At 33.3% G+C, this 21,858-nt stretch overlaps 3 protein-coding genes across 3 annotated transcripts; all 3 read left to right on the top strand.

Annotated features, from left to right (window-relative positions):
* Positions 1-9,192: 9,192 nt before the first annotated feature.
* Positions 9,193-13,097, top strand: LOC102625689 (hypothetical protein). Its single transcript, XM_006469972.4, has 3 exons — positions 9,193-9,564; positions 11,885-11,965; positions 12,283-13,097. Exons 1-3 carry the CDS (start codon positions 9,405-9,407, stop codon positions 12,741-12,743), a joined length of 702 nt encoding a protein of 233 aa, XP_006470035.1. The 5' UTR covers positions 9,193-9,404; the 3' UTR covers positions 12,744-13,097.
* Positions 13,098-16,192: 3,095 nt separating this feature from the next.
* LOC102625976 (triacylglycerol lipase 2) lies at positions 16,193-19,818 on the top strand. The gene is made up of 9 exons (XM_006469973.4): positions 16,193-16,456; positions 16,563-16,676; positions 17,927-18,067; positions 18,164-18,274; positions 18,607-18,750; positions 18,854-18,894; positions 18,964-19,043; positions 19,183-19,278; positions 19,440-19,818. Exons 1-9 carry the CDS (start codon positions 16,274-16,276, stop codon positions 19,760-19,762), a joined length of 1,233 nt encoding a protein of 410 aa, XP_006470036.1. The 5' UTR covers positions 16,193-16,273; the 3' UTR covers positions 19,763-19,818.
* A 704-nt stretch (positions 19,819-20,522) lies between these two features.
* Positions 20,523-21,365, top strand: LOC102626264 (mavicyanin-like). Its single transcript, XM_006469974.4, has 2 exons — positions 20,523-20,759; positions 20,866-21,365. Exons 1-2 carry the CDS (start codon positions 20,588-20,590, stop codon positions 21,210-21,212), a joined length of 519 nt encoding a protein of 172 aa, XP_006470037.1. The 5' UTR covers positions 20,523-20,587; the 3' UTR covers positions 21,213-21,365.
* The last annotated feature ends 493 nt before the right edge of the window (positions 21,366-21,858 follow it).

The following is a 21,858-nucleotide window of genomic DNA, read 5'->3' as shown; positions in this document are numbered from 1 at the left end:
ACATACTAAACTTTCAACGTTTGTTATAAATATAATTAAAAAAATTAAACTATGAATAATTTAATTTAAAAATTAAACAACTAATAGATAAAATAAGTTGAACAGTGTACTTACGATTAATTAATATAATTTAAAATCAATTAAGTAACACTGCATAACTAATTAAATAATATAAATTATTTTCTGAATAAATTATTATTTAATCAAGATAATCAATTTAACATCGCTGGAAAAACTGTCAAAGAGCCGCCGCACCGTCGCAGTTGGATCATTGTCGGAATAGAGCTTTTCGTCCCTAAAATTACATCAAAATGTTCAAAATCTAACGATCTAGTGACTGAGAAATAAAATTGGCAGTGGTTCGCCGATGACTATTGCTGTTGTTCAATATTAATATTTTCAAATTAATTAAATAATAGATATTTGTTATTTCTATTAAACTAGTTAATATGATATTTTAACTTATTTAAACGATAATATTAAAACTGTTGTTTTAAAATTGGTTAGGAATTTAAACTCCTTACCCATTGGTGCAGACTTAATATGCCTCAGTTTTGTAGATTGAAATTACTTTAGAAATTGATTTCCAATCAACTTGGACCAACGAACAAAAGAATTCATAAAAGAATCAGAATTCATCTCCTTTCCACCCTCCTCTCCTGCTGATCAAACGTCATCTAAGAGAAATAACAATCTCTTTTATTTCTTAATTGAATAAAGATAATTTTATAATTTTATAATATATGTAAGGATATATATGAAATTATTTTAAGTATAAAATTAATTCTCAAATGTATAGGGTTATTTGAACACACTAAATTCCTCCCCACACCCATTTTAAAAAACTAAGGACCTGTTTAATATTGTTTCTGAATTAGTATTTTCTAAAAACAAAATTAAGAATAAAAATGTCATTTTACAGTTGCTCCATTTTGAATTTAAGTATGGGTTTAGTATCATGTTTTGTATCCTGTATTATTAAAAGTAATAATATATGTTCGGCATTCATAATTAACAAGAATAAAAATAATAAATATGTGTTCGGTGGTACTATTTTTAAAAATATTTTTTACTAAACATTTAAGCCATACTTACAACTAAAAACCAATGATTTAACTAATAGATTTTTTAGAATCCAAAAAAATAAGTTTAATTAATATAAGACACGAAATATTCCAAGTTTAATTAATATAGAACATGAAATATTTCATTCATTCATTCATTGTTTCATAGCTAACTGGGCATCACTGCAGTGACCAAACAGAACAAAAGTACATATAAAAGTAATTAAAAAAAATCAGTTTTGATCACTGCCCATACTTGCTCTTCATCTCCTCATTGAATTATTTGGCTTTAACTTCATCAATCTTGGCTGCACTTGTCATGGACTCCTGTTGCACTTGAGCAGCAGGAGTAGTCGCTCCACCACCAGCAGAAGCAGCAACATCGATCCTCAGCAATCAATTTGCCACCAGCTGAAACAGAGTAGAGATACAGCAGCAGCACCACCACCACCACCACCACCACTAGCAGTTGAGACGGAGCTGAGACACAGCAGCAACAGTCGATTTTGCTTAAAGAACTAAGATGGAGAGAGAGAGGCTGTTGAAGAAGAATAGTATCCCACAAGGGGAAATGGCTGTAAATTTAGATCTGGAATTAAGAGAGTGAATTGTGGTTGAATTAAGTTTGTTTTTAAAAGTTATTTTGTAATTTGGTTTCTGATTCACTGAGAACGTGTTTAGTAAAATCTGAATTATCTTTTTTATAATTTGTTTTTTTTTTTTTTTTGAATTCATCTACTTAACATGTATTACATCTGTATCCTCCAAATAAAAATGAAAATAAGCCTTTAAAAATATCAAACTGTCTTAATTAACTATTAAAAATTTAAAATTTAAAAATATCAGGATTACCCTCTAATAATCTCTTTCTCTTTTTAACCTTACAATTATGTAATATCTCTTTTCTCTTATATTTTGCAAACTACATACTCAATTTCACTTTTTTTTTTAATTCGTTTTTTTTTAATCCTTTTTAGTACATCATGATCTCTCTTTCGAGCTCTCTATACATAAGAAATTTTTTCTTGATTTTTATTAGCTTTTATGTTTAGTAAAAAATAATTTTTATATTTATTAACTGTTTATGATTGATAAAAATTTGTTGATGTTGTGGGTTTTGTTTCTCTTGTTTAGCGATAGGGATGGCAATGGGCACCGCCCGCAGCGGGTTTGCCATTACTAAACCCAAACCCGCACAAAATTTAAATTACCAAACCCACCCACAACCCGCAGCGGGTTTTAATTTTTTTTAAAAAACCCACCCGCAGCGGGTTTTAATTTTTTTTAAAAAACCCACCCGCAGTGGGTTTTAACAATTACCAAACCCGCAATGGTATCCGGCGGATTTTTTGCGGGTTTCCGTATTTAAAATCACAAATATTTAATATATAAATTTATAATAATAACCTCAAGTTCCATATAACATATTCAATTTTATATTTAAACAGTGTAAATGAAAAATTAAAATTTCCACATCAATTCAACACAAATTCTCAAATTTAAGTATAAATTATACAAATCTATTTAAAAAACACAAACTAATATCTAAAAATAATAATTACATTTCATATTATCATTTAAAACAAGATCAAAGAGAATATATTTATTTTATTCACCACCATAAGCACCCATCTAACACAATGCCTAAAATAATAATTAAGATTAATATTTTCAAATACTAATTCAAAGGGAAATGCCTTTAGTTTTCTTTAGGTTATGACTTTAGAATAAGAGATGAGCCATATACACACATACACAACTTTGAGCCTTTTGCTATTTGGTAATTTGATTAATTACATTATTTTCTTTATATATTTTTATATTTAAATTAAATTAAAAATATTTGAAAAAATTATTGCGGGTTTGGTGGATATCCATGCGGGTATCCACCGGGTATAAGGTTAATACCAAACTCACCCGCATCCATATGCGGGTTTTAATTTATAATACTAAATCCGCCCGCAACGGATAAAATTACCCGCAACGGGCGGATTTTGGCGGGTGGGTTTGGGCGGGTTTGCGGGTACAATTGCCATCCCTATTTAGCGATATCAATAATTTGTAGATAAAAAAACATATATCTGAATGAGTTGTGAAATTGGTAAGAGAAATAGAATATAGGACTAATTAAGTTATTTTTAAAAAATTATTATATAATAAGATTTCTTTATTAAAAAGAATGTATAGAGAGTAAATTGGTAGGTTCAAATAGTCGCACCATTTCGATAAATTTTTAAAACTATCCATTCTCTTATTTTTTAAATTTGTTGTACGAATTACGATGAGTTATTTTTCAAAAAAGTCACACTCTCGTGTTGCTAATTCCAAAATTTTAGGTTATTTTCTTATTATTTTACTATGGGTGATGTTTAAGGAAAATGCCTCCTTAGTCCTTGCTAATAATAAAGACCTAATGAGTTCACGCAAATCATCTATTCTAAATCTCCAATAGTGAAAATGACTGAGATATTGTGTTTGTGCTTTGCATAGCTTGTATGTGGAATATTATAATTCTAACCACGCTTCAAATTTCCCCTCCAAACAAAAAAAAAAAAAACCTACGCTTAAAATTTACCTTAAATTTGCCACTTGGCCAACTGTCTAAGGTGGCTGTTGGACTTGGACTTTTAGATGGAGGCTCGGGATCTTTGACCGTTTGTCGATTGAATTTGTAATGAGTCACGAGACAGATAATCATGGGCCATCGTGATGGGCTGTGATGGCATTTGTCAACGGCAGATTGATGGTACATGGGCCATGGATCATGGAGGCAGAGATCCGCACTAGCCAAAATGCTGATTTGGCAGTTGCATTATTTCGTTAAACAACTAATATTTTAAGCACAATTTTACTCAAACCAAAAAAAAATAATAATAACGAAACAGTTGAAACATTATCTCATCTCGAAAATTTTGGTAGAGCATATGAGAGAAAGTGAGGCCACCTGGGTGGCGCATCTTGCATGAAAAATTTAAAAAAAAAAGGAAAAGGAAATTAATTCTCTCTCTATTCAGAAACTTGATTGATTGATTTGAATTAATTAATTAATCATGTCGCACGCAATGCCAAATATCCAAATGCGTACAATATAAGATATTGATAAATATTCGAGAAAACGACGTATAATTAATTGCAAGCGGTAGGTGCGTGAAAGTGTGAAACGTCAAGCTACGACAAATTGTTTTTGTTCTTTGATTAATGAGAATTGCTGATGATGCCATTTATTGAATTAACTTTTTGTTTCCTTGGCAAATTGGCATTAAGAAAAAGTAGGGGTCGGTCGGTTCACAAAAATCTTCCACATCTTTCTTTGGATTTTCATGGAAAATTTGGCCCACCCCAACAAACGTGCTATATTCACTCACCATGAAATTCTTCTCTCGCATCATTGCTAGCTTTCCAACTTTATCTTAATTGAATATATAAATAGTATTTTAACATATAATTTATCTCAATTCGCTAACGTGAAAGTAATCGAATAATTGGACCTATAATTTAGTGTAGTAAAGTTTTGAGATCGAGTCTCAATAACGTTTCCCTTTCGCATAAGAGTATATTTTATCCAAACTTAGATGCGAACTTCACTACACATAAATATTAACATCTAAGCTGCATTGTAATTCTTGAAATTAAAATTAGTAATTTGCAATTAGTGGTGGAAATCTAAGTCGTATTTGTTTATTCGATTCGATGCGAATTAAATGGATTTAGATAGGTGAATTCAATTCGATTCAGTAATTAAACTAATCGAATATGAGTTTCAGGACATTGATTCATTTAGAATTTATTTAATAAATGTGTCATAAACGAATCGAATACAATCCATTCGTTTAAATTTTGTTTAATTAAATTACTTATTTATCCATAAATATGTATGAAAAAATTTTAAACTTTGAAGGTTAATATAGTAATCACAAATGATAATAAGTTTGTATTCTATAGGATGTTAAATTTGTGATTTTTTTATATTTTATTTTACTTAATTTTTGTTTACTAATTTTTATTTTATATTAATTTTTGTTTACTAATTATATTAATTTTTGTTTTCTTATGTTCTAGTTCCTTCCATATATATATATATATATATATATATATTATGCACACAGTCACACACAGATTATATATGGAATATGATCATCTCATGATCTAAGCTCTATTGAGTTTTTAAAGATCTTCTATCGTATGTCTTTTAGTAGTAGTGTATGGGTAAAATTTAATTTTTTTTATTAATTATCAATCAATATTTAAATTATTTAATCAGAATATGATTAAATCATCTTTATATATATATATATCGATCAACTGTGCGGGGTTCGCACACCTTACATTACCGGACTTCGCAAACTAATTCAACCCTCGATACGTATGTGTACGTGTTAAACTTTAAACTCACTCTTTCTTACTGTAACTGAACTGCTAAGAGATTCCACTACTTTTGGTCGGGTTCTATTCTATGCACGAAATTCTGTCCGAAATAATTTTCAAGAAAAAAAAAATAAATTATAAACACACTTTCACGATCCAAGTAATGACAACAAATGGTCAATTTTTCAAAATCGGAAAGCCATGGTTTCTGGAAAGGACCATGAAATGAATCATGATTACATTTGTGATTAAGTTTTTCGTGGTGGTAATGGTTTTGTGAAGGACAACGTTTTAAGAAATATGAAAATCTGATAGAATAGACTGATAAAAATATCAAGTACTTTTTCTTGAACACTATATAAATTCATTTCTCTATCTTCTTACAATTTTCATTATTCACACGGATAAGATAAAATTTCCATAAATAAAGTCCCATTTTCTTTTTGATGATTTCTTGTCGTCGCAATTTCATTATTTTTACGCTTTCGACTAAAGGAAACGATCACCAAACGACTCTTAAAGGACAAGAATCCCAAAAAAAGCAAAACAAATATGCGAATAGAAAAAGAAATTGCCAAAAAGATATATACCAAACCCTTGAATAGAGAAACTGAAAGCTCCTCTCCCGACTTTACACTAAACGAAGTTCCCATTAAATAGAATAATTTAGTTAATCAACAAACAATAAGATCACTTCAAGTTACCGATGTCATTTTCATTGTGACATTCAAAACTTATGCTTAAGGTTATTTATTGCATGGCATAAATTGTATGACTACTTTGGTGGTAAATGTTAAAGCTTACACTATTTTATTTAATAACGACACAAATTATGTTCGTTTAGATGTCGGTAATTGCCATCATTTTCAAGCTTACTCTTAACTAAAATTATCGACCACATTTAGAGTTTTGTCTTTAACGAGATTCGTAGGCCATAAATTGAAGAGTGAGTGTGACTTTTAATGTCTTTGTTAATTTCACCTATCCGATGAGTCCTAAAGCTTGCCTTGTCTTGTTTTTCTTTTTTCTTTTTTTTAATATCTTTTTGTCATATCTTGAAACTTAAAACAGAGGGAAAAAAAAATATTTGAATGACACTATCAAGAATTAATTCCTAGACCTATTTTTAATTTCTTCATTGAGACGTCTAACAAATTGAATTGTTCTATTAAGGATTATTACAATGTTTATGTAAAACCTTAGCTACCATTCAATTGACTCTAGTTTTCACCATTTATAAAATTAAATGCATGATTCTTTATTCTTTATTATTACTTTTTTTTTTTGGGATATCACATATATTCTTGTTTAAAGTCATCAGGCAAACTCAAGCTTAAGTGGCCATAAAAAAAAATTAACATCTATGAGAATTATATTCTTGCTAGTTGGCAAAAGTCACCATATGCAAAATTTAAGGCCCTCACTTTATGTTTCTTTTGCTTCATTTTTTTTTTTTTTTTGGTGTTATGTCAATTTTCAAACCACAACACTGAGAATTATCCACCCAATTTGAAAGTTGATGAGGAATGAGATTCAAAGTGAAAGGATGAGTTCAAAGTAATATTTGGTCTTGTCTCCGAAAAATTTAATGGGAATATCCATTTATTATGTTTCAATTCTCAAACCTCCACGCAGCTTCAAATCAAGAGAAAAACAGAACGCCACGTTATTTACACATGGGTAATTTCAATACCTCGTGCTTTGAATAAGATTGGGTCAAGCTTGTGTGGCTAGAATAATACTTGGTGAAATTGATTCTCCATTGATTAATTTTGATCATGCTACGATAAGCCCTTTATTTAAATACAATAAATGGGCATTGATGCGACCGATTTGTTTGTATTTATTATTTCTAAGAAATAATATATATATATATATAAACATATTTAATTAGCTTCATACAAAGAGGTAACTACATGATGATCCACGCCGTTCCCAAAACTCCAAAGGCCGTTCGTGAGCTATAAAATCTAAAAAATTGGGAATTCCCATAAAATTGTAAAATTAAATTCATCACTTTGATCTTTTTGGGGCAAATGAAGCGAGGAAGATTAAAGATTTTGAAGAAGAATCTTGCATCATTGCCTAAACTAAAAGCATGATTAGCGAGGTGATCATCAGATTATTGATTAACTCGGAGACTTTAAAGTTTAAACCTTCTGACTTAAATATTTGACTTATTTTCCTGAAATATGTTGTAAAAAACTAAATTATGTGGTTGAATCTAATCCAACAGTTGATCAAACTTTTGTACTTTGCAAACAAAAATATCATTGTGGGGGTATTAACTATTGACTATCTAATCAAATGTGTCCGTCACAACAACCCATGTGATCCCTAACCCTCGCTATCTAATCATGCCTTAATTTATAGGTGGCGATATGGGTCAAGATTCATTTATTTAATTTGATTCGATACAAATTAAATAAGTTTGGGTTTAAAAAAATTGATTCGTTTACTAAATGGGTGAATTCTATTCGATTCGTTAATTAAACGAATCGAATCTGGGTTTAAAGATATTGATTCATTTATTCATTTATGATTCGTTTAATAAACGGGTCATAAACGAATCGAATACAAGTCGATTCGTTTAAAATTAATCTATTATTCATTTAATTAAATTACTTTTTGTCCTTAAATTTATTTGAATTTTTTTTAAATTTGAAGGTTAATATTGTAATTTGAATGACTGTATATTTAATGCTAAAATATGGTTTGGTTGTATTTTGTTGTAAGATATTAAATTTGTGGCTTTTTTATATTTTATTTTGCATAATTTTGTTTATTAATTATAATTTTTTAAACGAATTGTAAATAAATCATGATTTGATTCGATTCGTTCTGAATTCGTAATAAGATAAACGAATAATAAACGAATCCGAATTCGATTTGATTTGTTTATTAATTCTACTAAACGAATTAAACGAATCGAACCAAATATTCATTTAGTAAACGAATCGAATCTGAATCTTGAGATTTTAATTCGTTTTATAAATGAATCGAATCCGAATCAGTAGAATTTTGACCTAATTCATTTACGATTCGATATGAATTCGATTCATTTATTATTCGTTTATTCGTTTTGCCACCCCTCCCATATATAAGTAAAATTAGAAGCTAATTACCTAATTATGTAGACAAAATTCGTTTCCCGAATTAACTATAAAAAAAATAATTTATTGGCCTAATATTTTGCCTAGCAAGATTCATTGTTTTGGCGATTATAATAATAGAATATTATAATTACTTTTGGGAATTAATTATGTGTTTTATTTATTTATTTTTTTATTACTGATATATTATAATTAGAGTTTATTATATTTAATTTTATCAATATTAGAGGGATATACCCATTCCGCTAAATCAGAAATATTTTAGAGTACATTAAAAATATTCCATCCAATTAATATATGTATATGTGTGTGTATTTGTTTAAAAAAAAAATTACTATTTAATTAATAATTATATTTAATTAAACTCTATATATCGTATATGTATTAATTAAATATAATACTTTTGATATACTTTAGAGTTTCTTCGGTCTCAAACTGCTTTTAAAGCTTTTTGCTTGCCATTTAAGTCTTAAAAATCAATTTAAACTTATCATAATTATCTTCAGAGAACATAAATAAAGAAACAGTGAAGTTACAATATTTTTTTAGATAAAAAGAAATTTTATACAATTGCAGTACTTTTAAAAGCCATCAACTTCGCTTTCAAGGCCCTCACTCTGTGTTCCATTTTTTTTTTTTTTTTTTGTCTCCCCATATTTTTTTAATTTGCACTCTCCTTTAACACAACGCCAAAAACGACTCCATACTGATACTGGGTCTTGTTTTGTATAATTCACTTTCGCTCTCTCTCTCTCTCTCTTCTGGTGTCTCTACAGAAGAAGATTTTCTGATGCTAAGAGCGTCGCTGGCTTCTTAGTTTTATTATACCTTTTGTCAATTTAAATAAAGAGAATTTAGAGACATGGGTTCGTGCGTATCATCAGCACACAAGAGAACAGCAGACTCAGCCGCTGCCATGAAAATGGACTTATCATCACCATTTGGGTCCAATAGTGAGAAGCTTGCGATTCCACCTTCCCCCGTGAAACAAGCGGCGACAGTCAACGCGTTTAGAGGCCTTGGTATTCTTTCAAAGTTTCAATCTCTTGTTTTTTTTCTCTTTTCTCTTTTGTTATATTGATTGGGAGTCAAAGCAATCAAATGATCATCTTGTTTTTGTTTTTAATGTTTGTTTGGTGATGTTTTGATGATGATCTGAACTGGGTTGTGGAAGTTTTTATCTTATGTCAATCGATGAGTGTGGTAGATAGCAACTGATTAATCTCTTTATTTTAATTTATTTTTCGGTTTTAAAAGAAAAATATATGAATATGATGATGTCAATTATTGTTGTTATGGTTTTTTTCAAATAATTTTTTGAAAATTTTTTTATTTGCATGGCACTGATGTGCATATGAAATAATTATGCCCTTTCGGTGGTTTTGTTTTGTTTATCTTTTTGTTGTATTGTAGTGATTGATGGAGTTTTAATTTATTATTATTACTTTTTTTTATTTGTGTGTTGTTTTTGTTTACCTGTCATTTTTTTTTTTGGTTATCTTAATTACTTTTGTTTATATAATCTTTTCTTTTTCCTCTTCTTGCTCTTAAAATTATTAGTTACTTTTCATCCATAAAAGTTGTTATGAACTAAATGATCTTGTACATCCTCCACTAGTATAGTGAGTATCACTGACTACGTACAACATGGCTTTCTATTTGAGCTTAATTATGTAATCATCTTTTTGTCCCCTGTGTTGGTCGTTTCATCATTTTGTTGCTTTAGTTTTCTTTGGGTATTTTACTTTTGCCAATAGAGTATGATTTGGTTTTGTCAGTTGACATTGGGTGCCCTGTCCTTTTTTTTTAATCACTTCTTGAGGAAAGAATTGATGACAGGTTGTTGTGCCTGCTGATCAGGTAGCTTATATTTGAGATTGAAGGGTTATTATTATTTGCTTAATAGCATACTTGAATATATAATCAAATGTCCCTTTCTGTAATTGTATTTTATTTTTGGATTGCTAATAGCATAAAGAACTCTATTTAAGGTAGTTCTGCTTTTCGGCTAAGGACTATTATTCCAGGCTTTTGAGAGCAGAAAAGGTTTTACTCGTTCACGATAACTTCATGGAAGGTTTAGACAATGTTCATATAAACTCTTGTTGTGATCATAGCTAGATGATAGCCTTTTGACAGTTATCAGGAAGCCATACTAAATGTAGTGGAGATAAAAGACAGATTTTAGAATGTACTTGTTGATTTTCGCTATTTGGACGGATGATACAAGGAGTGAGCACTCAGCAGAGCTGATAGGAAGCTTTTTCTTACATGGCAGTTTCTAAATTATTCAAATCCAGGTGCCCTGTGCCTGTAGAACTTTGATGTGTAACATGCTGTAGCTTATCTTCTGGCTTCTCCCTGCATTTAATGTGGATAGCAGTGTTGTGAGTGTTGCCTTAGCCTTTGGCAATACTCCCAACCACACCCCCCCCGCTCCCCGGGTTGGGGCCTTAGTTATTGTTCCATTGGTGATAATAAATCATGTTGGAGGTGATAGTTATTATCCTTGAGGAAGGCGGAGAGATGGATGGACCACACTGTGGGGTATTGAATGTGACAGCTAAATGAGATGATAGATTTTCGTGAGAACTTGTGGAGGATTTCGGACCTTGACAGAAACACCTAAGATAGATGAAGATACTAGTTATATTGGGGTCTCTAAAACTCCTTGGATGATTCTTTGGAATAGCCCCACCAAAATTGAATCTTATTACAGCCCAGTTGGTTGAGGGCTTGGGATCTGGTGCTTGGTTGCATTGAGGTCTCAGATCTGATCCTTTCGGTGAGCTTAAAATTCCACCCTTTCTTGTCTCATGAGTCATGGGGTTGGGGCACCCTACTGACCGCGCAGGAGTTTGGGTTATCAAAAATTAAAAAAAAAAAAAGATTGAATCTAGGATACATATGGAGATTGACCAATTAGTGAGTCCGTTCACTTCAATCTGAGCATAATGAGGACTAAGATATTGCAATCTAAAATTGTTATGGCTTTGCTGATTCTCAAACTGGCTACTTATAAACTGTTTTCCGATTGACACTTAACTCTTTCTACCTAGGACCCTATTGGATGACAAGGTTGGTTGCTTCTGGGTTTTAGGAGTAGTTTATGTTGACCAGAATTTTGATACAATGCATGAGAAATGAATAAAGAATCTGAGAGAAAAATCTTCTTGATAAATCTAATAGCTGTATTTTGTTTTGCGAATGTACTAATGTATGTCTAGAGCCATTCCTATCAAATACAATTTACAATTAATTTATTGACTCAGCTCTTTTCTTCCTGTCTGTGGTAGCCCTTTTTTTTGCTTAAATTTGAAACACATGTTGATTTCTATGCAGGTAGTAAAGAGGAAACCTTTTTCGATTCTCAACCATGGCTAGATTCTGACTGCGAAGATGATTTTTACAGTGTCAATGGAGGTAAGAATGTCTGAGCTGTTTTGTCTTGTAAGCTTACTTTAGTTTCCGTTTTCATTTTTTCTTTTTTTCTTTTTTTCCCCTTTCTAGAGTTATTCTGTGAAAATATGTACGCTCATAGCCCGCCATTTCATTTTCAGAAGTCAGAATAATGGACTGAATAAACTGAAGAAGCCAGTGTTCCTGTCTTCTGATAATTAGAGTCTTTTTACAGTAGTAACTTTGCTGTGTTGAAGAAACTTAATGCTGAGCATCTATTATTCATTTTGAAGTGTTGATATTCCTTTTTCCTTTTCTCATTATTTTGACTATTTATGCAGATTTTACCCCATCTCGTGGCAATACTCCAGTCCATCACAACTTTGCAGGGGCTCCTCAAGTCAACAGCACTTCTCTTCCGGACAAAACTCCCGGTTCCATTTCTGAACCATCCCCAACAGGAAAGAAACCGAAACTAGCTGAACTGTTCCGGCAAATTTCTAAAGAAGGTTCAGAAGACCAACATGTTGATGAACAAAACACCCAAGGTAGCCAAAACATGGCCAATGGGAAGACAGAAATTAGGACAACTATACTTGATGTACTTCCATCAGCAAATGGTACCCCATATGTTTCTGGAGTTAACTCTGTGTGTAGTAGTGAAAGGACTCCTAATGGAGATTCTATGATGGAGGACAAGCCAATGAGATCGGCACAATGTTGCCTTCCAAGCTTTGTATCATGTCGTAATTCTACTGACAGGAAGAAGAAGATGAGTCCTGCCATAGCTGTAAATGGTTAACCTTATATTTTGGCACACAAGGACTATGTAGATGGAAGAGAAGTGAGCTCAGATGACGAATTCTAATTTACTCATCGTCACAGTCATGTAAAGTTTATATTACACTTTTTAGCCCTCATGGGATTTTCGGAGTAAAGGATATGTAAAATGCAGCCAAGGATATGTTTGATATCAAAGGACTTCATGAGGATGTGATAGGTAAGTACTATAATAAGAGTTTTACAAGCAGAATCAGTAAATGACCCAGTAATGAACACAGACGTGTTAAAGAAGCCGGGGCTATGTATATACATAGTGTTCATATGTTTTTGCTACTTTTAAATTTCAGTTTGCTATAAAAATTTTTAGCCTGCATGTCCACCATATTTATTGAATTTTACTAAGTTTCATAAAAGTGCATGATTCACACGTTGGTTTATTGCTTTCTCATTTTGCTGTCAATTTAGTGTCGTAACATTGTCAGTATACACGACTACTTTGTGCCACTGGATTGTCTCTGCTACATATGGTTGTACTTATAGCTGTGGCCAGTCAACCTCTAGCTTGCCAGATAGTGCTAGGTTTAGTGAAACCAGTTAGCTGTAAAAATGCTAGTAGGCTTTTGCCAGGTTAGGTGGGACTCTTCTCCAATGGTATTGCGAAACAATGTGAATTTCAGGATATGCTGCTGGGGAGGTGCAGTATTATTGTCTGGATAAGTATATTGCTGTTGCTGTGTGGATTTATAATTCGTTTGGAATTTTTTTCTTTGCTAATTTATGCTGTAAAGAATGACCATTATTGAAATAGTTGAACAGTTTGTGTGCTAGTTATCTTGAGCGGCAAAGAGCCGGCCAGCTTCTTTCCATATCCGGTTGCAATACAATTTACATAAAAGGACTGTTAGCTCCCCAAGGTTTAGATAAAAGATATAAAACTCTCTAATATTTTAGAAAAGAGATATAATCCCTAAATCCTGTTATTTTTAGAGCAGTAGCAGCCGCAATTTTAATTAAGAAAATGATTTTAAAAAGAGTTCTGCTATTTGTCTCGGGTCAAACCCCGAAAACTAAAGTAAAACGACCGTTTCACCCTAGCAAAATCTCTCCTCTTCATTTTCCCCTCTTCGTTCTTCGATTACGTTTTCCCCTCTTCGTTCTTCGATTTTATCTTCCCCTCTTCGTTTCACCAAAGAAATTCGCATTCGTTTTGTCCTCTTCGTTTTCGTCTTCCCCTCCTCTTTCCTCACAAATTCATGTGGGTTGTCTTTAGAAAAAGCTATTTCCGTCGCTAAGGTGATTAACGTTCACAACACAGTGAAACCCTTCAATTATTAACTTCTCGTGGGTTCGAAAAATCCCAAATTGCTACTTTAATCTCCAAGAACCCTACTTTACTTCTTGCTGATCCTGAGAAGAGCCTTAGACCTAAGATTGACTACTTTGAATCAGTGGGTATTTCAGGTGCTGACTTGCCTAAGTTTCTTTGTTCAAATAAGCAGCTCTTGGTGGTTAGTTTGAAGAGCAATATTATACCCATATTTGTTGAAGAATAAATTTGCTTTTCTTCTAAATTTGCTTTTCTTAAACTCACCAAACAGACAAGAACTATGTGAGCTCTGATGACAAAGACCAGACTGCAAGGCTCCAAGTCATCAGATTCTTCACAACAACAACAACAACAACAACAAAATTAAAAACCCAAAAAAAAAAAACTATTAGTGCTCAATTTAATGCACAAAATAATCTCTACCGATTCAATCAATCTCGAAAAACACACAATCCCATGTGCAAATCAAAACGCAGCACAAATATGAACACTACCGTTGCTGAAAAATCGTCTTTGTTGCTGTTTCTCTGCACAGCGTCTTCGTTCCTCTGCCTTCCTCGTCGTTTAGTTTGTTTTCTTTTTACAAGATGAAACGACTACGTTTCATGCAACCAAAAAGACAAAAAAAAACAAAGGCCAAAACGACGCCGTTTTGAACTAACTCGGGGTTTGACCCGGAAAAAATAGCATTTTCCTTTTGAAAATTCTATGTCATTTCTTGTAAATGCAAGTGTTTTTTTTTTTTTTAAAGATATACAATATTATCCTTTTCTTAATTAAAATAAACTAGTAATTAACAGAATTTCCCGATGTACAAGAGTTTTATGTCCTCCTACCACATACGTTAAGGGCTAACAGTCCTTTTCACTGCAATTTATACAAAAACCTATGAGCCATGCCCTGATTTTACTTTTGCCCACTTTGTTTTAGCCCAATGAATGAGCAAAAATATTGTGGACACTGGCCCTCCCGAAAAGCCAACAAGGACCAAAGTGCATCAATTGCAATTTACAAACCATGCTCACATCACATGAGAGTCACGAATTTAAGATGTTAATTAGTAGCTTTTTCCGGACAGTGGGTGATGGAGGCATAAAGATAGAAATTAGAGAGTGAAAAACCGAGCACTTTTGGAAAGTTAACATTTATTCCACTGCATCTGATTATGGGACACCAATGTGAAAACTGAAAAGGCATAGGCGCTTGCAAAGTCAAAAGACACTGATAATGAAATTGATGGGTGGGTGGGCATCTTTTGGCACATGCCTTGTTCCGATTATTTCTTTATCTCTCTACTCCTTTATCCATCACACACTCCGTTAACTGTGCCCGTAGCTTCTGATGCTCTTCCCACACATTTCAAGACCATTTGAAACTGGTAGCACTGACTCGGAGTACTGCAAAAGGTTCTAAAGCAGCATATGTTGTCACTGACGCTGTGTGTATGAATTTTCCTTTGGCACAAATTATAGTAATGAGTGTTGACTTGGGGCTTGACCTTGTGTGAAGTACATCTGGAAATGGGCAAATACATAAGTTGACCTGTTGCGTATGTTGTTCATAGTAACTCCAGACATTCCAAGATTTCTATACAAGCTATGGTACAAGTATTATGTTCAATGAATGACACGATTTTACTTATTAGAATGAAGAGTAACACGAAGTTACTTGCAATTCCACATGAAACGAATTCATCATCAGTTATTGAAACACAAACTGAATCTAAAATTTGTTGTGGCCGTTTATTGGATTGGACCCAATGAATCTTTACTTATTATTCTTATACACGTAAAGGCGAATGCCCCATTTCCCCTGTAACCTCCAATATCCATCCAGTCACCAGACTCCAGAAGCTGTCTCTGTCAACTGCAATCTGTTTAGCTTTCAGAATCGAAATTATCATTTCACATTTTGATTTCAGCTTTGTATCAATCATGATTCATGGATTTGGATTGCATATGCGCGTACGTAGCTGTTATGCATATACGTATGTACACAAATATCCGGTTTGTTGGCGATAAGAAGCAAAAGCAAAAGCTGGGCCCCGCGACCCCATTCCAAAAATGCTTTAGCAATCAGTTGTGCAAGCCAACAAAGATAAACTAAACAAAAATTGCTTTCCCACTCTATATACCTCCTCAGCATCACATATATAAAGGACAAGTTTCATTGTCACATCTTCACAGCCAAGCTGCCAAGCAATAAGCAAAACAAGACAAGATATGGCTCTCCGTGGCCAGTTCTTGATCTTCCGTGTGTTGGTCCTTTTGGTGTTCGAGTCCCGTTCAGCATATGGGTCGAGTCGGGGTTGGTTGGGTCGAGCCGGGGATGCTACGGCTGCACAGGAGATTGGTATATGCGCTTCCTCTGTGATCATACATGGCTACAAGTGCCAGGAAATTGATGTAAGAGCACACAGATCTTAAATGTACAGTTTTATAATACAATTGACTGACTGAATTTTTGTATATGAAAATGATTTTAATTAACGTGGGGCATGTTTGTTTTCAGGTGACAACCAAAGATGGGTACATACTTAACTTGCAGAGGATACCGGAAGGCCGTGCTGCTGGTGGAGTCCAGATTAAGCGACCGCCGGTGTTAATACAACATGGGGTCTTAGTGGTAAGTTAATTGACTTAATATCTTAGTCACGCCGCATGCGTTAATAAATGTGTCTTTAGTCAGCTGCCTCATGCGGCACAAGGTGACACTGGGCTGGTGCCTGCTTCTGTGATCACTCTGTACTGAGTGTGAAACCTGATTCTGGGTTTAACAACATGACAAATACAGAGTCCAAGTACCCTGTCTAACAGTCCAAGCGAGATTATGGTGATTTGAAATTGCAATGATTCTGATCAAAATAATGACATTAAATAATTAACATGTGCCATCAACGCATGTTGCCGAAAGTGTCATTATTAATAATAATTTCTTTGTCCTAAAGTAAACTTTGCAAGTCGAATTCTCTCACTCATGAGCATCATGCAGTTGAAATCAGCTAAAGGCTCCAATAACAAAGGTGTTTTTCAATAGAAGGTGGCTTGATTTACGCCATCAAATTTCAAATTTAGTCTCTCATGCCTCAACATGTAATCAAGGTTCGTTAGGAAAGAAAAAGATAATAAGTTGCTTTTTATATGGCCAGCCTGGTTAGTGCATCTTTTAAAGTCAAGTCTACTATTGTTTGACCAAAGCGTCCAAGTTTGAGCATACCCTTTTGGAATTGAATCACCACCCGTGCTTGCCCCATGCTTGCTATCCTCTAAAAATTACTCGTGGGTCAAGAAGTAGAGAGAAAATTTTCCGCCTCTTGGTAAAGTGAAGGGATAATGTAAACGGCTTACTGAAAGTAAGGCAAAGCTTCTTTTTCGAAAAAGTAAGAAGATGATCTATGTTAACAATCACTTTTGTCATTCACCAAGTGAAGAAGCAAAACAAGAGTAATTTGAGCCAGGCTAATAGTAATAGATAGACATGAGCTAAGGATTTTTGTTCGGCATATTTTGATTTCCTAGGCAAAACTCTTGTGATTCTTTGTCCCTGTTACTTCGTTGTATTCTTTCAGTATTACTGGCTAAATCTTCTGATGGCGCTAAAAAACATGCACCCTTTGAGGCTCCAATTAAAAAAAAAAAGGGCCCAGGAATCAAGATCTCAATGTTAGCTTTGCTGCGAGGCCAGATCACATTCACATGCGCTGCATGGACGTCTCTTTTTTATTTGTCGGTTTACTTACGTGGGCAAAGGCCACCGCTTCGGAGTGTTATGGCAGCAGACCGATATATTTATTTTGGCTGCTAATTTCGTCTGTGTTTGTGCTAAGAGTTCTGATTTGTTTGATCGAGAGGTCGATTTTGTTTGTTGGCGTGCAGGATGGACTGACATGGCTGCTTAATCCACCTGAACAAAATCTACCGTTGATTTTAGCTGATCATGGGTTTGATGTATGGATTGCTAACACTAGAGGGACCAGATTTAGCCGACGTCACACCTCCCTTGACCCCAGTCAAATGGTTTTCTTTCTTCTTTAAATTTTATTATTTATTTATTTATTTTTACCACATGAACATTAAATTTGCACGCTATTAATCAAAATCAGTGACCGGCAGGAATTTTGGAATTGGTCATGGGATGAACTTGTGGCATATGATCTACCAGCTGTTTTTGACCATGTTTACAAACAAACTGGGCAGAAGATTCATTACGTGGGCCATTCATTGGTGAGTTCAATTTTGTCTATCCTCTCTAATATTTAAATGTTGTTTAATCTATTCACATTTTGAAAAAAAAAATTTGCTATAATATTTTAGAAATATTTCTCTACTCACATTTGAAAAAAAAAAAAAACCGCTTTCACTTAATTATTTTCTATAATTGAAAAAAGAATTAAACCCGCTAATACTTTGTAGGGTCTGTAACTGCCACTTAGCCAAAGGGCGAGTGGTTTGCTGAGTACAAATTAAATCTAATAAATTAATAATTAGCATAAATTTCTTTTAATTAATTGATCAAGCTGATAAACTGGGCAATAAGTAAACCTATTAATTAACAGGGAACTCTTATAGCATTGGCATCATTCTCAGAAGGATTACAAGTGGACAAGCTCAAATCAGCTGCCTTGTTGAGCCCCATTGCTTACTTGAGCTACATGAGAACTGCTCTTGGCGTTATTGCTGCCAAATCTTTTGTTGGGGAGGTAACTGAGTTTAATGAATTTCATTATAGATTATTAATTCCAACAAAGCACGTAAGTGTAACAACATTTCCTAATCAATTAAGTTCTGGTTTTTTTCTGACAGATTACTACACTGTTAGGTTTGGCTGAGTTCAATCCAAAAGGGTAAGAATTAATTACCAAGAACTAAATGAATAATTAATTTTCTTTAACAATTTGTTCCCCTGATAATAGGAAACCCGTAGCTGACTTTCTCAAGAGCCTTTGCACTAATCCTGTGGTTAACTGCTACGATTTATTAACATCACTTACTGGTAATATTTTTTAGCTCAATAAAGATATTTGTGTTACTATTCTGCAATGCATTTTGAGAGGGATTTTAAATTTTTTTACTTGGGAAAATGTTTTACGGTCATATTGAATTTTCGGGCTAATTAATGAACTTTTCGCCAGGGAGAAATTGCTGTCTAAATTCTTCCACAGTCGATCTCTTCTTGAGAAATGAACCTCAATCAACATCAACCAAAAACATGGTGCACTTGGCTCAAAGTAAGTCCTAATAATTGGTAAAAATCAAGCATCTTACGGGTAGCTCCACACGTGTCTCGAATTTTTTTTTTCTGGCCCTTAAAAAAGTTGGTGAGAATGCAATAGTGCAACAAAATATTTGGGAGGTACTAAATATTAATAACACTTAATTCTGGATTCAGCTGTTCGAGATGGAGTAATTGCAAAGTTCAACTATGGGAGACCTGACTACAATCTAATGCATTACGGGGAATTTAGACCACCCATATACAATATCTCCAACATTCCCCATGACCTGCCTCTCTTCGTCAGCTATGGAGGCAACGATGCACTGGCTGATGTTAGCGATGTCGAGAATTTGCTCGACAGTTTCAAGTTTCACGACGGGGACAAGCTTGGTGTTCAATTCATCAAAAGCTATGGACATGCAGATTTCATCATGGGCATCAATGCCAAGGATATTGTGTATAACCAAGTTGTAGCTTTCTTTAAACGTCAAAACTAATCAATAATTACAATTAATGTCCTTAAAAGAGCTAGGCCCGATGAATTTTCCTTTTACCCTTTAATTAATTAATTACTGGATAGGTAATTAATCATTATCCACTAGAAAATTGAACTTTTATGATATGATATGAATCATTTCACCAAAATCTTTTAAATGTTTCAGTATTAATTAGCTGCAAGCAATTACATGCTATGATCCTGAAACCCTACTGGCTTCATTCATTTTGCTAGGATGGTATAAGAAATCAAAAAAAGGAACATTAATGAGACAATGCATACCTTGTAAAGCTGATAATTAACCATATGTACATAATGATCACAACAGCTCACCCAATACTTGCTTTACTTGTGCAAGCTGTTCTCCAAATCTGGAGAAAGTCTAAATCTGATCTGTGTAATGTCTAAATCATTAAGTTTCCAAGTTAGCCCTCAACTGAAAATGATTGCTGTGATGGCTTTGTTTCAACGCCAAGCTTCAATGACCTTTTAACCAAATAAATTTTGCTTTGCGGGCAAACCTTATATTGAACATAGTTTTCCACAAAAATGCCCCTATCATAAGGAAGAATCAGTCAAGTAGTGTAATATAAAATAATTGTTGTTCCGGGGCAAAATGGTAACTGCAGGATTCATCTTTTGAAGGCTATCGTTAGTAATCAACGTTCTGGATTATAGTAAAATCATAAGACAAGGAAGAATATAAATTTAATGAAAAATGACAGATAGGGCCTTTCGTTTTATATATATATAAGTACAAAATACAAATAGATAGAGAAGTTGCAACAAGTCAAAAGTGAAATATTGATCAAGGGAAATTAAGGCAATGGAGAGAATGAATATCAAAAGAGCTTTCTTAGTGTTGATCATTAGTGCATTGACAGCTAAAGAGGCCTCAGCAGCACAACATACTGTAGGTGGTAGCCAAGGCTGGGTTGAATCAGCTGACCTCAATTCATGGGCTTCTGGCCAAACATTCAAGGTTGGCGATCAAATAGGTACGTTTGCTTTATCCCTCTTGTCTGATGCAATGAAGTTCAGATCAAAAGAAAATTATGATCCATTAATTAATTAAATGACCAAGTTAACACACATTGTGTGCAGTTTTCAAGTACACACCAGGGCTCCACAGCGTGGTAGAGCTCCCAAGTGAGAGTGCCTACAAGAGCTGCGACCTGGGAACAGCAAAAGACTCAATGAACAGTGGAAACGACGTCGTAAAACTGGTCAAGCCTGGGACACGTTACTTTGCTTGCGGTACATCAGGCCACTGTGAGCAAGGCATGAAGGTCAAGATCACCACCTTTTCCGGCACCGCGCCTTCGACTCCAGCATCATCATCATCACCGGCTTCAACTTCCGGGGCTTCATCTTCGGCTTTCAATTCCTTCGCTTCCTCTGTTCCACTTGTTGTTGCATTATTGGCCAGCAGTTTGGCTTATATGGTTTGAGTATGTTAAATTTGAGTCTATTGGTTCTAGTACGGGCGTATTATTTTGTTTGGTTATTTGAGGGGATAAATTATAGTCATAATTGAATTTACATCTAATATTCTTTCTTCTTGATTGAAAGAAGAGTGAAATAAAATTGGCTTGGTTAATTAATTTTGTAAGCACTTTCCCTTTTGACATCTTTACTTCTTAATCGTGAGCCTCAAATCAATTAATTTCATGCAAGAATATTAAATTTATTTCTTTTGAAAATTGATGTAAGCAAATATATGCGGTGGCCTTTTTTTAAAAAAAAAAAATTGAATAGACTTGAATTAGTATAAATTCTAAATAAAACTGAATGTTTGAATTTAAATGACATGTTTGTTTTCTTATTTAAATAGCTAAAAATAAGTATTAAGTTATTATTTTAATTTAAAATATATGAAAACCAATATATTTTCATTTGTGCCCTTACAAATTATAAATATTACAAATAACAAACTTATTAAAGAACATAATGAGATAATATATTATCATGATATAATTTTTGTTCAATTGGATGTAACCCTTTAATATGTATTAGTTTTATTATAGTTTTTATATGAAAAATATTCATAAAAAAATTATAAAGATAATTAGTGCTAATTTGAAGAAAATAAAAAGA

The sequence above is a fragment of the Citrus sinensis genome, chromosome 2, assembly GCF_022201045.2.
Source record: "Citrus sinensis cultivar Valencia sweet orange chromosome 2, DVS_A1.0, whole genome shotgun sequence".
Lineage (NCBI taxonomy): Eukaryota > Viridiplantae > Streptophyta > Magnoliopsida > Sapindales > Rutaceae > Citrus > Citrus sinensis.
The sequence above is the reverse complement of the archived record's forward strand: the minus strand, read 5'-3'. Positions and strand labels throughout refer to the sequence as shown.

What these genes read in the sequence shown, in the direction of transcription:
- LOC102625976 (XM_006469973.4), top strand. Translation starts at nt 16,274, where the DNA reads ATGGCTCTCCGTGGCCAGTTCTTGATCTTCCGTGTGTTGGTCCTTTTG. An exon ending in CCCTTGACCCCAGTCAAATG is followed by an intron (nt 18,068 to 18,163) that starts GTTTTCTTTCTT and finishes AGTGACCGGCAG; the next exon opens with GAATTTTGGAATTGGTCATG. An exon ending in GCTGAGTTCAATCCAAAAGG is followed by an intron (nt 18,895 to 18,963) that starts GTAAGAATTAAT and finishes CCCTGATAATAG; the next exon opens with GAAACCCGTAGCTGACTTTC.
- LOC102625689 (XM_006469972.4), top strand. Translation starts at nt 9,405, where the DNA reads ATGGGTTCGTGCGTATCATCAGCACACAAGAGAACAGCAGACTCAGCC. An exon ending in CAACGCGTTTAGAGGCCTTG is followed by an intron (nt 9,565 to 11,884) that starts GTATTCTTTCAA and finishes ATTTCTATGCAG; the next exon opens with GTAGTAAAGAGGAAACCTTT. An exon ending in TTTTTACAGTGTCAATGGAG is followed by an intron (nt 11,966 to 12,282) that starts GTAAGAATGTCT and finishes CTATTTATGCAG; the next exon opens with ATTTTACCCCATCTCGTGGC.
- LOC102626264 (XM_006469974.4), top strand. Translation starts at nt 20,588, where the DNA reads ATGGAGAGAATGAATATCAAAAGAGCTTTCTTAGTGTTGATCATTAGT. An exon ending in CAAGGTTGGCGATCAAATAG is followed by an intron (nt 20,760 to 20,865) that starts GTACGTTTGCTT and finishes CATTGTGTGCAG; the next exon opens with TTTTCAAGTACACACCAGGG.